General features: G+C 47.6%; 1 protein-coding gene across 1 annotated transcript in view; it reads right to left on the bottom strand.

Moving 5' to 3' along the window:
- Window positions 1–15,502: 15,502 nt before the first annotated feature.
- The window catches only part of LOC133440807 (NACHT, LRR and PYD domains-containing protein 12-like), a 24,334-nt gene continuing 16,906 nt past the window's right edge, over window positions 15,503–22,930 (bottom strand). The window contains exon 12 of the mRNA XM_061718131.1: window positions 15,503–15,522. Within this exon, the coding sequence (XP_061574115.1) occupies window positions 15,503–15,522 (20 nt within the window). The remainder of the gene's footprint in view (window positions 15,523–22,930) is intronic.

Genomic DNA, 22,930 nt, shown 5'->3' on the forward strand with positions numbered 1-22,930 from the left:
AAACACAAACGTTCCTAAATTCTGAATGAAAGGGAGCAGAAAGAAGAAGAATCTTATTCCCAAGAAATCAATTTACCAAGAACTTAAATTAAAAAACAACAACAAGGTAAACTAAAAACTAAACAAAAATAACTGCCGGCGACACATTCCTTTTTAGTTTGCAAGTTACATTTCAGTTAATACTACTCAACAACAACAAAACAATGTTTAACCTTTCATGACGATGGGGATGTCAATCAAACTAACTAACATATTTAATTATATTTCCTTAACATTCTGGCTTTCATTGTTCTTTTGAATGTAATTTTTGATTTGGATTCTTTGGTTTTTTGTTCAGATTGTTTCATAAACTGATTCCTTTCGCAGAAACACAACGTTCAGAAACGTGGGAACTATAGAACCCGGACACGGTTCTCACACGAACCAGAACCGGTACCAGCCGGCACCAGCCGGTACCAGAACCGGTACCAGCCGGTACCAGAACCGGTACCAGCCGGCACCAGCCGGTACCAGCCGGTACCAGAACCGGTACCAGCCGGTACCAGCCAGGACCAGCCGGTACCAGCCGGGACCAGCCGGTACCAGCCGGGACCAGCCAGGACCAGCCGGTACCAGCCGGTACCAGAACCGGTACCAGAACAGGTACCAGCCGTCCAAGCTTCATTCTGATTGGATGATCGCTGAAATGACGTGGGTTTGTAAACTGTCCATTGATTGTGTTGGTTGAGGTTGAGTGACAGCTGTCAATCATCCAGATGTTCCTGAGAATCGTCCACAGCTCAATAACGGCTCCACATGAGACGCTAGAAAGTCCTGACGATGTCACTGATGCAAACTCACCCAAAGCTGTTCTATGAAGGTAATTAATACATTTGTATCAAATAAAAGCAGTTTTATCTTTTGTTACCTGAAAAACCTCAATGACACAAGTATGACCAAATCTACCAAAACATTCATCTTCAAAAAACCTCTAAAACCTCTCTGTTCCACATCAGGAACATCAGCAACATCAGTTCAGTCCAGTCGATGTTCTAGACAGATTTCTAGAGCGTTTTGGTTTAAAATACATGAATCTATAGAGATTTGAGCTCCAAAAGTGGAAGATTTACTCAGACGTCTGCTGTTTATCTTCATTTATTCTGATCTGATGGTATTTATACTTTGATTTTACTCTTTCCTTTAGGTACACACCAGATTAGATTAGAACAGTATATACATTGGAATGGAAATAAAAGTAGTGCAGTACGGGAAAGAAAGAGAAAACAGTTTATTACGATAAGATGAATCTTTATTGTCTCCCTTAGGAGAAATGTGTCTTGGACACGAGAGGCACAAGCGACAATCACACTCCAATAAACATAGAAACACAACCCCGAAGTCTTTACCCACATATACAATCAAACCACACTACAGTTAACACACATCAGTTCCTACTCCCAGTTCCCAGAAAACCTATTACACACTAACCCCTGAGTAGAAGAAAGAATTATTGCACAGAGCCCGGTTTATTCACAGAAACCTGCAGGTGGAGATCAGGTTTTAAAGCGGGAACCTCAGAAACAGAACTGTACTTGTGATTACATCCATCTCGTCCGGGCTGGACTTGTATCTTACAGGCTCCTCTAAACATGAACCTTTACGTCTTTGGACGTACGTCTTCTAAGCACTTTGTGTGATTCATCCTTTCTTCACTGAGAGGATGAAGAACGGAGAGAGGGGAGACAAATGCATCGTCAAAGGTACAAAAGACAAGATATATTAGTATTAATGATCCGTTAACTGGAGAACTAAGAGTCCTATGTAAATGTGACTGATGCATGATTAGTTGGACTACAGAGGTGGAAACAGCAGACTTGTTTCATAAAAAAAACATATTTGATCTGTGAGTATTAATCAATTACAGCCTGAAACTATCTTCATACCAAATACACCACTCAGAAGTTATGCTGGTAAACCTCCGAGCCCGGGAATTATAGTGTTTCTCTCACTAAATATCAAATCCAGCCATGAACATGTGGTGTTATATTCTTGTCTGATATTCGCTTATATTGCTGTACAAAGAGAAACGTAATCAGTAAAGTTCATGTATATCTTGAAATATATTTGGATTGGCGACGCGGTGAAACAGCTGCTGTAACTCCAGTCGGCCACCAGATGTCGCTGTTCACCATCCGAGAAAACCATGTTTGAGGAGCTTTATTGTTGTTTGTCCACGAACAGCTGACTCAAAAACACGTCCAAAGACGTCTGAAATCAAACTTAATACAAACTATTTCTGTTTCCGGAAGTGTAGCGTCTGCAGACAATCAGAGACAAAGCTGTTATTTTTAACGAGAATTATAACCTGAGTTAATTTAAACATCCAGTGTTCATCAGTGTCTATGAAAGAGAGAGGGGGGGGGGGGGAGGGGGGTTTCTAGCCATAAAAAAAGGATAATAGCCATTCAAAAAAGGGTTTCTTATATGCTGCCTCTGAACACTTCATTCCTGTGCCATGAGCAGCGTAAGCGTATTGCTTCTCCAGGTACTCTCTGTCGGACTTGGATCGTGTAGATATGTCTCCCAGACAGGCATCGAGGTGGACGGTGGCCTTGAACCTGGACCGGAGGAGCACCAGAGACAAAGCCAGGGTGACCACACAGAACGGGACACTCTCTCCATCTGGGAGGATGAACGGGATGATGATGCGGTTCCTTCCAACGGGACCGTACGTTTTTATGCAAGTCTTAAAACCATCCTCTGGTTTAAGAGGACATAGATTGATGTTTGGGATCATCTGTCTTCCAGCCCTTTTCATGGAGTTCCAGTGATCCGGGAGATTCATGGGTCGATGATTTTTACCAGGAACTTTACAGCTGTCTTTACAGCGGCAGTAAAAGACTCTGTGCTCAGGTCTAATCATCCCTGTAGCGATGCCGTAGGTTAACCCCTTTATGGTAGAGTTCCAGGGAGTGTAGAGAACCACGTCCATGATGGAGGACAGAGGCATCAAACAGCAGGCCGGCATCATGGGCTCTCCGATCTCCCCATGAGCTACGAAGGTGATGTCCACAGTGTTGTCGTGATTCTCCTCTTCCTCATCGATGCATTTTTTCAGGAAACGGTAGATGTCCACCAACTTGGTGAAGGTGCTGGACTCTGAATTCTCTCGGAGCCACTTCAGGACGGTTTGATCGGTACAGTTTTCCATTGCAAGCTTCATCAACCGTTCTCTTTCTGAGCTTGGGGGGATTCCCCGGAAAAACTTCCTGGTGATGGAGAAAGAACACGGAGGAATTAATTTAGTATGAGCCAACAGTCAGTTCAGAAGTAAGTAAAATATTTTACCCAGAATCCTGGATAAAACCAAGCAATGACAACAGTCTCTAAATCACACAAACTACTAGTTTTTAATCAGAGACGTCACTCTGTGTTCATGTACAGGACAGGTTCATGTATCAGAAGAACTGTGCACTGGGGTTTCAGCTTCCACCCTGAACATCAGCAAAAAACATCAAAACATCTGGAAACGTTTTTCAAACATGAATGAAGTCACTCACATGCGATGTATTTCAGACTGGATGTTGCTCATGATTGGTTGATCAGCAGGAACTGGAAGCAGACTACAACCTGGAGAACAACAACAAAGGAAAGCTGTTGATCAGAAGATGACGAGGTGGTGAACACATGAACTCCTCAGGTTCACACCAGTCTCTCAGCTGAGCCTCCAGAAGGAAAACTGAACTAGAAAAACAACATTCCCATTAAAAATGCATGTGTGAATGCTGAGAACTAAACTGCTGAAAATGCTGCAGAAATTGTAGAACGTTAGTTCAAACATATGAAGAATCTTCTAACTCATATGTCAGCCGAAGGTTTTATCAGAAATGACCGCATGAATAAAAGACTTAAGTGGAAGAACGGTAATCTGAGCTTGTGTTGAAATAATGTTCCTGTTCTGGGTTCCTGAAACACCCCCAGACACTTTATGTATTGTAATAGATGCTATGTGCATAATTAATAAAACTAGAAAATTTCCTTGCAGAAATTTGGAGAGTGCCACGGGGGGCTGCTGCCCATCTGTGTACATTATGATGAGATTCTTGATAGATTTCAAACAATTAACATTCAGTGAATGTAATTGATTGGAAGGACAGACTGGTAACAGAGAACACAAACAATCGCAAGTCACAACTGGAAGGTTACAAAAATGTACTGTACTCCAAACTGTACTCGAACTGAGGGAATCCAGAGACGAAGCAGTGAAGGGTGCACAGGTGACTGTTCGCGCCGGGCGGAAGTGGAAAGCCCAGGATGAAGTGGAGCAAGCTGTTTCCAGGCTGCAACACAAGGAGGTCCTGAGGAGAGTCCAAGACAGTCGGGCAGGGCTGGGCTGGGGGCAGCCGGTCCAGTTCTGGTCCAAAGCCACAAGGGAGCAGAGGAAGACCATGGTGGTGGAAGAGGTCTCACAAGTGAAGAAGGACTGCTACCTCGTCAAGGCCGTGTCCCAGGGTAAACAAGGAGCATGGACTCGCTGGGACGACACCATCAACAGAGTAATAACCTGGGCTGACATCTGTCGAACTCCACAGTCACGACTCAGCTTCCTCGTGAGGGCAGACTATGACACCCTCCCATGCCCCCGAAACCTTGCCCAGTGGTTCGGAAGCGAGAGCAAGTGCTCCCTGTGCAGCAAGGACAATGCAGGTCTCCAACACATCCTGTCAGGGTGCAACATCGCGCTGACACAGGGGCGCTTCCGGTGGCGGCACAATCAGGTGCTGCGGAAGTTGGCAGAGCAGTTGGAGAGATGCAGAGTCGGGGCAAACAACTCCTCCGATACCCATCGGCAGAACATTGCCTTCATCAAACCAGGAGAGGTAGGACAGAAGACAGTGACCGGAAGATCTGGACGTCTGCTTACCCCTGGAAAGAGTTGGGAAATGCGCGTCGACCTGGACAAGCAGCTGGTCTTCCCAACTGAGATCACACAGACAACACTAAGGCCGGACGCTGTGATGTGGTCCACAGCTGCCAAGAAAGTCCGAAGCATTGAATTGACTGTGCCCTGGGAGGAGGGGATACCAGTAGCACATGAGTTCAAGTGGTCGAAGTACAGCGATCTGGCGGAGAGTGCAGAGGAGGAGGCTGGTCCGCGACTATTCACCCGGTGGAGGTGGGATGCGGGGGCTTTGTGGGGGGGTCTGCGATCCGGTCCCTTCGTGCTGCGGGAATGACCGGTCACAGCCTGAAGAAGGCCATCAAGGAATTGGCAGATGAGGCAGAGAAAGCGAGTTTCTGGATGTGGTTACGGAGGAGGGACAGTAGTTGGGGCTCAACACCCCAGTGAGGTCAGTTGCAGGGAGTGGCATGGCTAGGGCATCAGTGAACGGTTGCACCAGATGAAGACCCTGCAGCTGACCTCAAGGTGCACCGGAGGACGTGCGGCAGGAAGAGATGCCAAGAAGTTAACCTGTACAACCTGAATAAACTAACTGTAGTAAATCTGTGAACTAATCAAATCCATCTAACACTGACCTAACCTCAAATACTTACCCTAAGTCAAATTCTACATAACCTAATACTACACAATACATTAATATGTCTTCATATATTTTAATTTAGCAGAAGTAATATTTTAGTTAATATAAATGTGTGTGTGTGTGTGCGTGTGTATCATATTTAGCCAATCACAGACAAGAGTCTCAATTTCTGCCCAGAGACAAGTGACAGCTCTCCCTGTGGAGGGAACTTAGGACCTGCGGTTGCCATGGTGATAAGAACTGTCTCAAATCACTCCGATTTGTGATAAAACCGTAGCTCGTAGCCAAAAACATCGTGAGAGACACAGAAGCCGGCAGATTCTGACAATCTTAATTTTATTCAGATATTCCTTAAAATGAGTGAGTAAGCTCAGTGCGAAGACAGAGTGAGATTCTTTTAAAGAAAACGTTTGATTACATTACAGTCAATGGGGACGGAGACAGGTATTGGCACCGCTCTAGCTCCCCCATTTAAATTTTGTGCATACCCCGCCTGTCAAAGTCACATTTTATGAATCCCAACACCTCTGTCTACATTCTGACCAAAAATTATTTTTCTCCTTTTTACGGTTTGGCCGTGAGCTCGAGTTAAAAATAAAAATTCAGGTTATTTTTAACTGTTTCCCACACTCTACCAACTGACATTCCACACTCTAGATTTGGCGAAAGAGGGATTTCCAGTCCTCGCTTGAGTGCTCATATTTTGAAAAGTGTACATCTTAGGAAAAAATTGTTTGGTGTTTTGGAGAGAAGAGAAGTTTTCCTCCGTTTTGAAGTCTGAATCAGATTTCTACGTGCAGGTATGAGAAAGCTAGGTGACTCAGAAAAAAGGTGAAGTTTTCTGTGTGTTTTTGCCTCCTCCCATCCACTTTGAATGGGGTTTTTTGGCCGTTTTTTTTGGGAGTATCTTTGGGAAAAATGGGAATTTCAACACCAAAAGTCATAACACACTATTCCCGATCGAGACACACGTTTTGAAATATGATTCGCCTGGTTCCTCCGAAATCTGTAGGAGGAGTAGCGAACAGAAATGTGGCCAGAAAATGAAAAAGAAAATAATAAAAAACATGTATAATTGTTGAAATATACAAAGTTGGAAAGCCTTTAAATTTGCTGAATAATTTCAAATCATGGCACCTGAGTAGCCGAAAGGTAGAACCGGGGGAGAAAAAAATGGTGCTTAAGTTGGTGTTTAACTTGCATGAAAATGTTACTTTAAAATCACTTAAAAGCTTTTGACAAACTAAATGTCTAAAGACATTAAGACAGTTTTACCCTAGAGTTTTCCTAATCTAAATGATTAAAAACAATATAAGTAAACTATTTATCTTTTTGTCCAATCTCCTTTATGACTTTTGTTCAGAGATGACAGTGATCTAAATTCCACATATAAGATAATATAATCCTTTATTTCTCCCTCAATGGGGAAACTCACTTTGTTCAGCAGCACTAACTTAAAACACACATGCAGGGGAGGGTAAAAAAGTAAAAGATATATATAATTACGAAATATAGACAGTATATACAGCACATTTCCATGGAAATAATATATATGGGCTTTTATTTTGAAAATCTATCATGTTTCAGACTTCTTTTTCAACTGACATCTGATTTTTTTTCCCCATAACATCATACTTTCTAAATAATTTATAAACTTTCTGTAAGTTCCATATGCTTTTATTTTGAAAATCCAATAGCTGATCCTGTTAGCCCTTAAATAGTGAATAGTGACAACTGTGAATTCAGCTTCTCTTCCTCCCAGCCGGTCTCATTTATGAGTTTGGGGAGAGATGACGGCCATGACATTCATATATGACCTTTCTAAGTAAAAGATAAAATAAAAAACACCATATTTCCCTCTTTTACTTCTTTAGTTTTTGGGAACTAATCTAACTTAGTCTTTTAGTATTTTTAGCTAACAGTGAAGAGAGAAACCACAGATGTCAATCATTGTAAGACATTAATGTCCCAGGAAACAGAGGAACGCAGCAATGTGTGTTTTATCTTTTACTTGTAAAAAATGAGGGCACAGCGCTGAGATTTAAACAAAAGTCTAAGTCAGGATTTGTACAACTTTCTTTGTTTTGTGTGTTTGGACGTTTGTGAGTTCTGGTAGTTACATTCTCAGGTAAAACTCACGCTTTATGTTTTAAGATACTGAAGCAACTTAGAATATGTTTCTATAGATTCTAGAGGAAGTATGAATGTGGCAGGAATAAAGGGAACTGAAATTAAAGATGAAAATAAAATAAAGGAAAATAACCATTTTAAAAATTCATTGGAACTCCAAACTTAAAAATTCATAAACCTTTAGATCACAATAGTTAGAAAACAACAAAAACTCCTCACAAGCTTGATACGTCACAGTTTGATGAGAAAACTGTTTCAGAATGAGTTTCTCCTCAAAGGACCCGCGTGATCTGGTTTGTTATTAACTCATTAAGTCACATAAAACAAAGTGAAGGTTGGAAAGTACCAGGAAAACCCGACTCCCAGAGTTCATGTGTATACACACACACATATATATATATATACTGTGGGGAGAACAAGTATTTGATACACTGCCGATTTTCTAGGTTTTCCCACTTGCAAAGCATGTAGAAGTCTGTAATTTTTATCATAGGTACTATTCAACTGTGAGTGATGGAATCTAAAAAAAAATCCAGAAAATCACATTGTATGATTTTTAAGTAATTAATTTGCATTTTATTGCATGACATAAGTATTTGATCACCTGTCAACCAGTAAGACTTCCGGCTCTCACAGACCTGTCAGTTCTTCTTTAAGAAGCCCTCCTGTTCTCCGCTCATTACCTGTATTAACTGCACCTGTTTGAACTCGTTACCTGTATAAAAGACACCTGTCCACACACTCAATCAAACAAACTCCAACCTCTCCACAATGGCCAAGACCAGAGAGCTGTGTAAGGACATCGGGGGTAAAATTGTAGACCTGCACAAGGCTGGGATGGGCTACAGGACAATAGGCAAGCAGCTTGGTGAGAAGGCAACAACTGTTGGCGCAATTATTAGAAAATGGAAGAAGTTCAAGATGACGGTCAATCTCCCTCGGTCTGGGGCTCCATGCAAAATCTCACCTGGTGGGGCATCAATGATCATGAGGAAGGTGAGGGATCAGCCCAGAACTACACGGCAGGACCTGGTCAATGACCTGAAGAGAGCTGGGACCACAGTCTCAAAGAAAACCATTAGTAACACACTACGCCGTCATGGATTAAAATCCTGCAGCGCACGCAAGGTCCCCCTGCTCAAGCCAGTGCATGTCAAGGCCCGTCTGAAGTTTGCCAATGACCATCTGGATGATCCAGAGGAGGAATGGGAGAAGGTCCTGTGGTCTGATGAGACTAAAATAGAGCTTTTTGGTCTAAACTCCATTCGCCGTGTTTGAAGGAAGAAGAAAGATGAGTACAACCCCAAGAACACCATCCCAACCGTGAAGCATGGAGGTGGAAACATCATTCTTTGGGGATGCTTTTCTGCAAAGGGGACAGGACGACTGCACCGTATTGAGGGGAGGATGGATGGGGCCATGTATCGCGAGATCTTGGCCAACAACCTCCTTCCCTCAGTAAGAGCATTGAAGATGGGTCATGGCTGGGTCTTCCAGCATGACAACGACCCGAAACACACAGCCAGGGCAACTAAGGAGTGGCTCTGTAAGAAGCATTTCAAGGTCCTGGAGTGGCCTAGCCAGTCTCCAGACCTGAACCCAATAGCTTCCGAAACCCCGAAACCTGAAGGATCTGGAGAAGATCTGTATGGAGGAGTGGGCTACAATCCCTGCTGCAGTGTGTGCAAACCTGGTCAAGAACTACAGGAAACGTCTGATCTCTGTAATTGCAAACAAAGGTTTCTGTACCAAATATTAAGTTCTGTTTTTCTGATGTATCAAATACTTATGTCATGCAATAAAATGCAAATTAATTACTTAAAAATCATACAATGTGATTTTTTGGATTTTTTTTTTAGATTCCATCACTCACAGTTGAAGAGTACCTATGATAAAAATTACAGACTTCTACATGCTTTTCAAGTGGGAAAACCTGCAAAATCGGCAGTGTATCAAATACTTGTTCTCCCCACTGTATATATATATATATATATATATATATATATATATATATATATATATATATATATATATATATATATACGCATATATACTGTATATATATATATATATATATATATATATATATACATATATACTGTATATATATATATATATATATATATATATATATATATATATATATATATATATATATATATATATATATATATATATATATATATATATATACCCAAGAGGACGACACACACTCCTTCACCCAGGTACAGAGAAGTAACGTCTGTGTCTGATAATCAAGGCGAGGAAGGATCTTACCTGTTTGGAAGCGTTGCTGATGAGTTTGATGAGAAAATGATTTCTGAATGAAGGTTTTATAGTTACAGCATATGATATGTTTTATAGTGATCACACATCACGTGTTATCTGGTCTGTGATTGGCTAATTCAATCAAAACAAACTATTCAACATGAAAGTGAAAGCCATGTACCATGTAATAAATTCCCAATAATGTAATAAGGTTTTACGTTATCGGTAAAAATTATATTACACTATCCGTCAGGATATTTTATTACATTATTGGTGAAGTTATTACATTATTGGGTTTTATTATATTTTCGATTGAGTTAAGTGCAAATGTTATTACATTATAAGAAATTATTACATTATAGGAAATTATTACATTATAGGAAATTATTACATTATAGGAAATTATTACATTATAGGAAATATATTACATTATAGGAAATTATTACATTATAGGAAATTATTACATTATAGGAGCTACAAGGACCAAAATACATGAGAGACTTGTTGCCACAGCAACCATCCAGTCTGCTTTCTGTGCCCAGAACCAGAACCTGAATTAGAACCAGAACCTGAACCAGGACCAGAACCTGAACCAGAACCAGAACCAGAACCAGGACCAGAACCAGAACCAGGACCAGGACCAGGACCAGAACCAGAACCAGGACCAGAACCAGGACCTGAACCTGAACCAGAACCAGGACCTGAACCTGAACCAGAACCAGAACCAGAACCAGGACCTGAACCTGAACCAGAACCAGAACTAGAACCAGGACCAGAACCAGAACCAGAACCAGGACCTGAACCAGAACCAGTACCTGAACCTGAACCAGAACCAGGACCAGAACCAGAACCAGAACCAGAACCAGGACCTGAACCTGAACCAGAACCAGGACCAGAACCAGAACCAGAACCAGAACCAGGACCAGAACCAGGACCAGAACCAGAACCAGAACCAGAACCAGGACCAGGACCAGAACCAGAACCTGAACCAGAACCAGGACCAGAACCAGAACCAGAACCAGGACCAGGACCAGAACCAGAACCTGAACCAGAACCTGAACCAGAACCAGGACCAAACCCGGAGAAGTATCGTTCAGCTTTTCTGCTCCAGAGATCTGAAACAAACTACCAGAAGAACTCAGAAGAAAAAAAGCAGGCACTGCTTTTCTTTTGATAGTACCTTTATAGATGTTATATAATTATTTATTTCGTTTTTAAAACATACTATGGAGGGTTTGCTGTTTTTCCATTTATTTTTATGTATATAGTTTGTCCAAGTGGTGTTGCCGTATTTTGCTTTCCAAGATGGCCGACGATGTTGGACGCGACTGCGCATGTGGGACTCAAATCGGGTAGCGACACCCCCTAGAAAACTTTGTTCCTCAAGCCCCATAATACGGTTTGACGTACATGCACGAAAATCACTACACACCTGTATCATGTCACAACTTAAAGAATGGGGTTCTATTTCGTCCCTACTGACCGCCAGGCGGTGCTGTAAGCACTGGATATCTTCCCTCGCGCATGCGCATGTCGAGTACAATACCAACAATGTCACGTCACCCGTGACCCCTGCATGACCCCCGGAAGGGTATATCTTCCGGCGTCAGCATGGGATCGGCTCCTTATTCTTCTCGCATCGCGCGTCTGAAGTACAGGACGGAAATAGGAGCTTTGTGAAGCTCCTTCCTTTCTTCCCTAAGAAACCCGCCGGCCTCTGTGCAGCTTCGTGCCATTCAGGTAGGAGTAACGATTTTTTTCGTCCTCCAAGGAGCTGTGGCCGGCGCGGTATTGATGGTGTCGGGTTGCGGCGGCGTCTCCCCGCCCCGCCCCCCTGCCCAGCTGACAGAAGGTAAGCTGTCAAGCTGCGCCTGACACCTGATCACAATCTGCGCAGGGAGACAGCGTTTCGCTTCCTCTCCCCACTTATTAATGTGACAACATTATTTTTTCCTTGCAGATTATTTTTTTCTTTTGAAAAAAAAAAAAAAAAAGAAAAAAGGAAAAAAAGACGACAGAAAAGGATTATTTTTTTCTTTTGAAAAAACAATACAAACACCTTTTTTGGTCTTTCTTACAGCCGTGGTGAAGGCCATGCCCCTCTCCCACCGGCTCATTTGTGTTGACGGCAGCGTGGCCCTCCCCTCTCCCGCCTGCATAATGGCGGTGACGGCAGCGTGCTCGCTGTGGTGACGGCAGCGTTTCCGCTCCCCTCTCCCACTGACACCTACGTGGAGATGGCAGCTCGTCCGCTCCCTCTCCCACCGGCACAGCCGTGGCGACGGCAGCGTGACCGCTCCCCTCTCCCACCGACACATTCGTGTGGACGGCAGCGTGTCCGCTCGTCTCTCCTACCAGCACATCCGTGGTGACGGCAGCGTGTCCGCTCCCTCTCCCACTGACACATCCGTGCTGACGGTAGCGTGACCGCTCCCCTCTCCCGCCAGCATATTGGTGGTGACGGCAGCGTGCTCGCTGTGGTGACGGCAGCGTTTCCGCTCCCCTCTCCCACCGACACCTACGTGGTGACTGCAGCGCGTCCGCTCCCCTCTCCCACCGACACCTACGTGGTGACTGCAGCGTTTCCGCTCCCCTCTCCCACCGGCACATCCGTGGTGACGGCAGCGTGACCGCTCCCACCGACACATTCGTGTGAACGGCAGCGTGTCCGCTCCTCTCTCCTGCCAGCACATCCGTGGCGACGGCAGCGTGTCCGCTCCCTCTCCCACCGGTCGCTGTGATGGAGCGTTCATGCCCAGGGTGCATGGCCGCCCTGGACCCTGCGGATGACCAGGACCTCTGCGTGTCGTGCCTCGGCCCTGAGCAGCAGGGCCGTTGGCCAGCCTCCCCTCATCTCAGCCGGGGTCTTCTCTGAAGCGATCGGCAAAGAGAGTGGTGGGGGCCCCCAAACGACGGCGGATGACGAGCCAGCTCTCCTCGAAGGTAGATCGCTTGGCTGCCGACATGGAGCAGATGAAGGCGCCCCTCCTCAATCTGCAACCTGGTACTGGCCAGGTGGAACCTGCCATGCCAGAGTTTGCTCTGGGGTCGCCACCGCCGCTGCCGGAGGACGCCATCTCCATTTGCAGCCTCGGCGAGCCACTTCAACGTGTCATCAGGGGACCCGGCTTCACGGCGCTCGGGGTTCTCCTCGCACTCATCTGCCCAGAGCTCTCGGGAGGGGACGGTTTGTTCCTCCGTTCAGAGCATTATCCGCACTGCCCTGGCACACTTGCAGCCGAATGCACCGCGTGCGGAGGTGGCCTCTAGCGCCTTCCACAGGCGCAATCCTTCTCCGGTGGAATTCACATTCCGTCTTCGTCGGATTTTTTTGAGGGAGCTGCACTCATGCTGGAGAGATGTCACAGCCGGCTGATGACCGTGCTCTGACGGCGATGGAGGACGCTGCTGTGGCTGGTCTCCACCACATGCCCCCCATCGAGCCCTCCATTGCAGCACTGATAGTGGCTCCTGATGAGGCTCTGAAGCCAGATCCCGAGTGCCCCTCTACCCAGAGTAGGGTTACTTATGGGCATATTTGTAAGGCTTATGAAACAGCGGCACGCATCGGCCGGCTGGGGAACACCCTTTCCCATCTTCTGCTGGCTCTCTCCACCTCCCTGCAGGATGCACAGGTGGAGGATTCCACACGGGACATGTGTGACATATCCCTACAGGCTTTTTGCCTCCCAAACAAGGGAACTGGGGCGGCTGATGTCCACCCTGGTGCACACGCGCCGTCATGTCTGACTGGCGCAGTCACCCCTGACGGAGACTGCTCGTAGGGTTCTTCGTCAGGCACCGGCAGAACCGGGGGAGCTGTTTGGGGCAACTGCCCTGGAAGCTCTGAACCGCACCGCCCTGGCCGATGAGACCAGGCAGCGGCTGGTGTACCTTCACAGGGGTGCGGCCGCTTCCTGTACACCGGGAGGCCCTTCACCGGCCCCCGGGCCTCGCCCCCGGCCGCCTGCCCATGGCGGCCGGCGCGGCTTTCAGCGGTCTGTGAGTCAGCCTGCTGGTGACTTTCGCCCCCCTGTGCGCGGACCGTCCCACCAGCGTCGGGGCGTTGATCCCGACCGTCGCCCCCCCGGGACGCCCGGAGCCCGGGGGAGACGGCGCTAAGGCCACGGAGCCGGTCGTCAGCTACTTTTCCGGCAGCAGCTCGGTTACTGGGCTGCCTGCTCATTGGGGCCCGGGTGGTTTCCACCCTAGCCCAGGGGTACGTATTGCAGTTCCGACACCGGCCTCCTATCTCCGGCCGGGTTGAGATGACCATCGTCAGAGACCCGGCAAACATTCCGGCTCGGGCTCAGGTGTTGCCCGCCCTACTGGCCAAGAGCGCCATCATGCCGGTGGACCCCCCGCCGCGGCCTGGGGGTTCTACTTGAGCTACTTTCTCGTCAGCAAGAGAGACGACGGACGTCGTCCCATCTTGGACCTGAGGGACCTCGACGAATACATGAAGGTCCTGCCCTTCCGGAGGCTTGACCACAGCAGATGCTCTGCGTTGGTCAGGAGGAAGTGGTTTGCAACTGTGGACCTACAGGGCGCTTGTTTCACGTGCCGGTCGCGGCACGTCACCGGTAGTTCCGGGGGTTCGCCTACCGGGGCCACCGTTGTCGGTTCAGGGTGCTCCTGTGCGGGCTCTCCCTGTCACCGAGGATTTTTTTCACCAGGTGCGTGATGGCAACCCTTGCCCCTCTTATACCTTTGGGCCTGCTGTCGCTACGCCCCCTGCAATGTGGCTGGACAGCCTCGCCTGGATGCCAAGAGGCACGGGCGCAGGCTGGTCTGGGTTTCGCGGGTGTGTGTCTATACCCTTGCACCCTGGAAAGGCGGGACATTCCGGCTGAGGGGTGTGCCCTTAGGCGCTGTCCCCTCCCTGCCGGGAGGCTGTCATCAGTAGTCCTCCCGGGTCCGCACGCGCCACATCAACGTGCTGGAGCTCTGGGCTCTGCACTTCACACTAACATTTTTTTGCAACTCCTGTGGGGGAGGCACGTGCCGGGTCGGTCGGACAGTGTGTCCACTGTTCCTTGATCGGCCACCAGACGGGGCCCCGACTCTGCACAGCTGCTGCAGGTGTCCCGGGGCCTCCTAGCGTGGACAGCTCCTCGCCTGCCCGGCCTTCGGGCGATGTTCCTGCCTGGAGACAGGAACCGGGTGACGGACTTCCTCTCCCGGCGCAAGCCGCCTTTGCAGAGGGTCCTCCAGAAGGCTCACGGGCTCCTCTTGGTGGCCCCCTTTCGACCGGGGAAACATAGTTTCCACTGCTGCGGAGGCTCTGCTGCGACACAACATGACGCCCCCCAGAGGGACCGTCTTTTCCAGCCGGGGATTCAGGTTTTGCACCCCGACCCCGTCGTTTTTGGCTCTGAGTCTCTCTCAGTCCACTTTAAGGGTGTATGTGGCGGTCATTTCATCGCAACATGCCCTGGTTGAGAATGCCACCGTGGGGTGCCACCGGCTGGTTTATCTTTCTCAGGGGGGCTCTGAGGCTGCCCCCCCCCGAGGAGCCCGAAGGCCCCGGTTTTCGATTCCATTCGATTTTTATATAGCGTCTAATACAACAGATGTTGTCTCTAGACGCTTTCCAGAGAACCTGAACATAAACGTACATATACACCCCGAGCAGTGTGGGACCTGCCCATGGTGCTAGGTGCCCTCTCTTCTCCACCCTTTTGGGCCCTTGGCCCGGGTGGGCCTGAAGTGGCTCTCTATGGAGATAGCTTTTCTCCTCGCCATGACATCGGCGAGTCGATGAGTTACATGCCCTGTCAGTCAGCTCAGGGGCTACGTTGTGGCCGAACGTGGCGTTCCTGCCCTAGGTCCTGCAGAGAGTGGGCCAAGCCCTTTGTGCCCCGTACGGGCCCTTGCTGCTCATGCTACCGCGCCTGTGCGACAGTCGGAGCAGCTTGTTCTCTGCCATGGTGGCCCCAACAGGGGGCGTGCTGTTTCTGGACAGCGCCGTCCCACTGGGTGGTGGACACCGTCGAGCGCGCCCACAGGGCCAGTGGCCGCCCCTTACCAGTGGGGGTGAGGTGCCACTCGACCAGAAGCGTTGCAGCTTCTTGGCTGCCCTGCAGGGGGTGCCTCTGGAGGACATCTGCACCGCGACTTCATGGACTCATTCGCCAGACACGTTCTCCAGGTTTTACCGGATCAATGTCGCCACTCCCCAACCATTGGGCGTGGTTCTACTCCCGGGTCCTTCTGCCCCTGGTCAGTGAGGTATGTGACCGGGATCCTACGTGACATTGTTGGTATTGGTCATCCAGTGCTTACAGCACCGCCTGGCGGTCAGTAGGGACGAAATAGAACGAAAGTTACGCCTGTAACTACGGTTCTATGAGTCCCGGATGACCGCCAGGCCTGCCGGTCACTCCGAATCCTCGTGCTCTCGCGAGAAGATTCTAGGAGCCGATCCCATGCTGACGCCGGAAGATATACCCTTCCGGGGGTCATGCAGGGGTCACGGGTGACGTGACATTGTTGGTATTGTACTCGACATGCGCATGCGCGAGGGAAGATATCCAGTGCTTACAGCACCGCCTGGCGGTCATCCGGGACTCATAGAACCGTAGTTACAGGCGTAACTTTCGTTTCTTCTGATTGGTTGTCCCTATTTTCTGTTATAACTTTTGAATGGTTTGACGCGAGGCCGGTTCTAGAGGGGGGGAAAGGGGGGTCTGTGCCCATCCAAACGTGCGTCCTGCCCACCCAATCAAAGTTATGGGGATCCTTTATTTTTTTTATAATTTTATTTTTTTTATATATAAAAAAATATCACAAAATATCTGTACCGTTTCTGATTGGGTCGGCATTGCGCATCATTTTTAGACAGAACAATGAACGCATACCGCAAAAGTTGTGTCTCGGTGACGTGAGACGTGTTCAGAACAGCAGACACACTGAAGGCTGGTTTATGGTTCCGCGTTACACCAATGCAGAGCCCCCGGCGTAGGGTACGCGGCGACGTGCACCGTTCTTTGCGCGTCGCCGCGTAACCTACGCCGTAAGGCTGATTTATGGTTCTGCGTTACACCAACGCAGAGCGGTGCGCGTCGCCGCGTACCCCGAGACGCATCTCTCCATCCCGGCGAGGGCGGAGAGCGCCGGTGCAGGTGGCGGTGCTGCGGTGCCCTACAGGCTCTGGAGCCACCAGCCTGCCGCGGGACCTTTTAAATCGACGCAGAGCCTACGCCGTAGGGTACGATTGATTGATAAAAAAAAAAGAAAAAAACATTAAATAAATGCAGCCTCAACAGGGCACAAGCCAGTGTCCTGTTTGTGCCGGTGTTCTGCCATGTTTTGCTGCTTTGCCAAAAAATGCTCCCTTATGGTTTTCTACCTTTGTAGAGCTACAATTTTACTGTGTTTTACTCCCTAAACCACTTCCTTTCCCCCCAAGTGGTCCTTGTCTCTTGCCAGGCCGTCATTGTAAATAAGAATGTTCTTAATGACCTGCCTGGTTAAAGGAGCATGAGGCCGGATGGTGGCAGGATTTATGAAAAAAATTCGTATACATTTTAAGTTTTCTAGTAATAATGTCAGATGAAGCGTTCCAAACCCAAAAGAATGATTCCTCTAGTGTATCTCTCCGTTGCCTTGAACAGGCTGTGTGCTGCAAAATGTGCTGCAATTCGGTCCAGAATTTCCCGCGCTGGGCTGTGGATGTGACGTCACATGACGCTGCATGCACGTTCTCCCCGTTCTCCCGTGCCGGCTTCACTGTTGGCTGCAGTACCCCCGACGGCCGTCGTGGTGAAGGGTGGCGCTAGAGAGTCTCATTTCTTAAAAGGAGCCTCATGCTCCTTTAAATAAAGGCGAATGACTGAATGAATATCAAATAAAGCGGTATATTTATTTTTTTTGTCTCTCTTTATCGTATAATTTTCACAAAGTGTAATGCAATTCATGTCACGGGTCGTGTATTTTGAAGGATCAAATACTCAACATCCCATATTATCCATTTTACATCGTGCAAGAAATGATTGACGTGGCAATCAAACTTTGAAAATCGACTGTGCGCATGCGCAGAACCACAAAGTAGCATTTCACGGCAGGTAGCAAAGATTGGCAGAACACCGGTCCCAAGCCCGGGTAATTCAGAGGGAAGTGTCAGGGAGGGCAATTGGGTTAGCATACTGTGGAGAAGATAGATGAACTGATATGATGATGGCATAGTTTTCAATGAATTTCGGGGGTTTGACCCCCCCAAATTTTTTCGCCCGCACCACGTTGCAGGAGATCCATCAGCACCATGGAGATCCACCCTACATTTCAGTCTGCCCACCATAGTGGGCCTCGCTAAATCCGGCCCTGGTTTGACATAGGAAGTGGTGGGTGGTGTAATTTCTGATATGCTTATGGGGGGCGGTGGCCGTGAGTGCGAGGGCCCGTTCATCGCTGCTTGCAGCTTTAATTGTTGTTGCTGTTGTTTTGGATTTGGATCCAGGAAGAAGAAGCAGAAATGAGGAGAATTGTGTCATGACGTTCTTCGTGCGTCGCTGGTTTGATCCAGATAAATGATTAATCACCATGGATACAAGGATAACCCTGTTACCATGGATACAGGGATAACCCTGTTACCATGGATACAGGGATAACCCTGTTACCATGGATACAGGGATAACCCTGTTACCATGGATACAGGGATAACCCTATTTACCATGGATACAGGGATAACCCTGTTACCATGGATACAGGGATAACCCTGTGTTGGGCTGCACCCAGTGATCATCTGGACTTATAAATGTATGAATATTTTGTGATTATGAGGACCTGTAAAACCAGACTTTGCCCCTTCTCCCTGAAGTCCTGCGACCCCCTGCTGCTAACTCCTGGTTATCTCGGCCTGGGTGGAGATAGTCCGTTTACGACCCCCACTGCATGGCCGGAGATCAAAACAAGGACCCAGCAGGGTTTCTGCCAGGGAAAACAGACTTCCTTGGGGTTTTATGACACCTAAGCAGGGGTCGGGACGCAGCGGAGCCCTAAAACCAGACCTCTTTGGACAGACACAAAACCTACCAGCAACCCCCCCAGCATGCCTTGCGGGATGGGGCGGCGCCTACAAGCGGCGCGCATCCAATCGCAATGAGGCACCGATGACGTCACCGCAGCGCGCGTAGGATCAAAACCCCTGCCGCTGCTCCTTCTCTCTCTTCTTCTCAACTTCATCTCATCGGCGCTGGATCTTTGGCCAGGCCAAAGCATCCCATCTCCTCTCTCTCCCCCCGGGCTGGGGGGAGGCAGGGGGCCCGCACCGGACCGGGCCCTGCGGGGTCCGGCCATTGAAGCCGCGGTCCCCCGGGAGGCTCCGATTTCTCACTAAACTCTGTTCCTCTTTAAGTTCTGCAGATCCGAGCTTCCGACGCCCACGCGCTCCCGGCAACCAGATCGGGACACAGCTGCGATTGAGTGCTCAGACTGAACCCCCCCTCCCCGCTCCGAGCCCCTGTCTGCGAACCGGCGCAGGGATCGGGGACGGACGGCCGGCGTCTCGCCCGGCGTGAGCTCTCCCGGGGCCCGGACGGCCGCGCGTCGGCGACCGGCGCAGAGATGGAAGCACGGCGGAGAGTCCGGTCCCCCCGCCGCGCCTAGGAATGCGTGTGAGCCTCCGTTTTGGTCCGGAACCACGGCCCGGCACGAGGCGGCCCCGCCGCTGTCTAATCCGTTTCAGGGGAAGGGACGGGACGCGATAGCCTGACTGCGAAACCCCAGCAGGACCGCGAACCCAGTCGACAAACCCGCAGGCACCCGATTCCGGATCCCAGAGGAGACGTGAGCCCGCGTAGCAGTGATCAGTAGGATTTAAGAGTGTTCAGAACTGTGTGTGAGATTGTGAGACCTGGGTTATCAGTAACTTAAGAGTGTTACAGAGCTAAATCTGTGTTCAGAGCTGAGATTACATCAGCATCATTATCAGAACGGTTTTCATTAATTTGTAGTCACTACTTTCTGCTAGTCATTCATGTTTTAAAGCGCTGTTTTCTGCAGTTGATCACGGTTTAACACCGGGATCACCATCCGTTCTAATTGCAGTGGCCAAGAGGGCGCGTCCATCTTTAAAAGACCACAGGAGCCCCGTTTGAACTGTAGATGTTCTGTATCTTCGTTATTATTGCTTGATTTCTTTTCTTTTTCATTCCATGCATTTAACGTTTATGTTTCATTTTATTGATTGTTGTTTTTCTTGTTAGTTAATGGTTTTATAATAATGTCGTGCGCCATCAGATTTATTCGGGTATTTATTTACATCTCTTTTGATACCGGTATGTAAATAAACTCTGATTGATTTCTTTATGCGTGGTTGTGTTATTTCATGCAAGATTTGGTCACAAGTTGATTTGTTTAAGCAGAGCCTAGTGTTCGGACATCACGCCTTCACGTGGTAGTAGGATTTGCTGTTATGCAGGATAAACCATAATCATATGAGACTGATTTTCTGCTGTTTTAGTTATCGAATCCCACCGGAAGTAAGGCCCGGCGGTGGTGCCCCGAGAATTATCATTTTGATAATATGATTTGATAAATAGTCAACTTTATTAATTATTAATAATTATTAATAATATTCATCATTAGCCTTGATAACTGGACAGCCAAGCTACCCGAGACGCACAACACCTGTTACCATGGATACAGAGATAACCCTGTTACCATGGATACAGGGATAACCCTGTTACCATGGATACAGAGATAACCCTGTTACCATGGATACAGGGATAACCCTGTTACCATGGATACAGGGATAACCCTGTTACCATGGATACAGGGATAACCCTGTTACCATGGATACAGGATAACCCTGTTACCATGGATACAGGGATAACCCTGTTACCATGGATACAGGATAACCCTGTTACCATGGATACTATCAGGACCATGGAGATCCATCAGGACCATGGAGATCCATCAGAACCATGGAGATCCATCAGAACCATCAGAACCATGGAGATCCATCAGAACCATGGAGATCCATCAGGACCATGGAGAGATCCATCAGATCCATCAGAACCATGGAGATCCATCAGAACCATGGAGATCCATCAGAACCATGGAGATCCATCAGAACCATGGAGAGATCCATCAGAACCATGGAGATCCATCAGGATGGTTGTTTGCTCTCAGGGAGGAGGCTGGGAGGGATCAAGGTGTGTTTACCTGCAGGCTAATTATTTTGTAATAAATGTCCAAAATGTAATAACTTTTTCATTTCATTTTGTAATAAACTGCCCCATCTTGTAATAAAATTTGCCACGTTATGTAATAAATTATTGCATTTTGAGAAGATTAATATAAAATGCACTTGCAACTTTTTTATTTTCTAGGAAATGTAATAACATGGTGCATTATGTAATAAAACCTATTATTGTTGTTTGTTTAACAATTAATTCATACAAGAGTGACTTTTGTTGTTTTTTATGCAATTGCCCTTAGAGCTATGTAGCCCTCTAAATCTATGTATAAAACTGCAAATATAACTTTAGTTGCCTATTATAAGTTTGGAATTATATAGGCCAATAACAAATGCTTTAGAATTGTTATTACATAATGCACCATGTTTGGAGATTGCCGGTAGTCCTGTTATCGGTTTTGTTTTGTTATAGGTTTACCTGGGTTTTCTTATTTAGTGGGGAAAGTGCGTGGTCCGACGGCCCATTGCGTGGCTGGCCCTGTGCTGACCCTTCTTTTGTTCTTTTTGGCTGGGATCTCCATCTCCTTTTGTTTCATTACTTTTGGGTTAACCTTTTCCCTTTGTTTTTGAAAAAATAGCGGGGAAGCTCCAAACCCAGCTGGGGATGTGATTGCTCGGCGCGCACAGATAATTTCACTGGCTTGCTGCACCTGTTACGTATAGAGTTGTTTGGTGGACTGGTCGTAGTTGTGAATTCAGGGTTGAAATGGCTGAAATTAAGGCGTTTTTTGCTGCTCCGTCTGAGGACGCCTTAGAAAAATGCACAAAGGAGCAGTTGCTTGGAATTGCTGAGCATTATTCAGTGGTTATTGTTGGGGATAAACGTCTCAAGGAGAATATTAAAGCGGCTGTGAAGGCGAAGTTAGTTGAGATAGGAGTGATGACTTTTGATCCTGGGGCATTTCCTCCAGTTTCCACTACTATGCCTATCCAGACGCATGGGCTAACTTTTGAACAACAAAAGGAGCTTCTTTTGCTGCAACTGCAATTTGATGAGCGTAAACATGAGTTGGAGGTGAAAAAGCAGATTGAGGTGGAGGTGATCCGCCAACAAACAGAAAAGATCAAATTAGATCTGGAGGTACAGCGTCTGTCTCTGGGTAAAGATAGTGAGGGGTCTGAAGATCAGGGCAGACAGGTGCGTCCTTTTGATATTAATAATCTGCGATTGGTGCCACAATTCAGTGAGAGAGACCCAGATGTTTTTTTTTGCGTTGTTTGAACGTGTTGCCAAGGCGAGGAGCTGGTCTGATGCGGACTGTGCATTACTGCTCCGTTCTAACGGGAAAGGCACAGGAAGCATATTCTTCTTTGAGCTCTGAAGATAGCACTAGCTATCAGAAGATAAAGACCCCGTCCACACGTAGCCGGATATCTGCGGGTATCTGCTAAACCGGAGATATTTTCCTACGTTTGGACCTGTCATCCACACGAAAACGCAAATAAACGAAGGTTTAAAAAAACTCCGGGCAAAGTGAAGATTTTTGAAAACTCCGTTTATGTAGATGCGTGTAGACAGAGACAACCGGAGTTTTGCGTTTTCGAACGTCACATTATGCGCCAAAACAACAACAAATCTGCTCTGACGTGCGACTTTTGTTTACTACAGAACTACAGACGATCCAGCATATGTTCTCCAAGCTATTTATTAAATAAATTGTCTCTGGTCTTGACCACCACTTACTGCGTTACACCGACGCAGAGCCTACGCCGTAGGGTACGCGGCGACGCGCACCCTGCGGAGCCGCGGAGGCGCAGCTTCCCCGGGAGCCGCAGATGATTTACAGGTTAGAATGCTTATGAATGTGGT

The sequence above is a fragment of the Cololabis saira genome, chromosome 3, assembly GCF_033807715.1.
Source record: "Cololabis saira isolate AMF1-May2022 chromosome 3, fColSai1.1, whole genome shotgun sequence".
Taxonomy (NCBI): domain Eukaryota; kingdom Metazoa; phylum Chordata; class Actinopteri; order Beloniformes; family Belonidae; genus Cololabis; species Cololabis saira.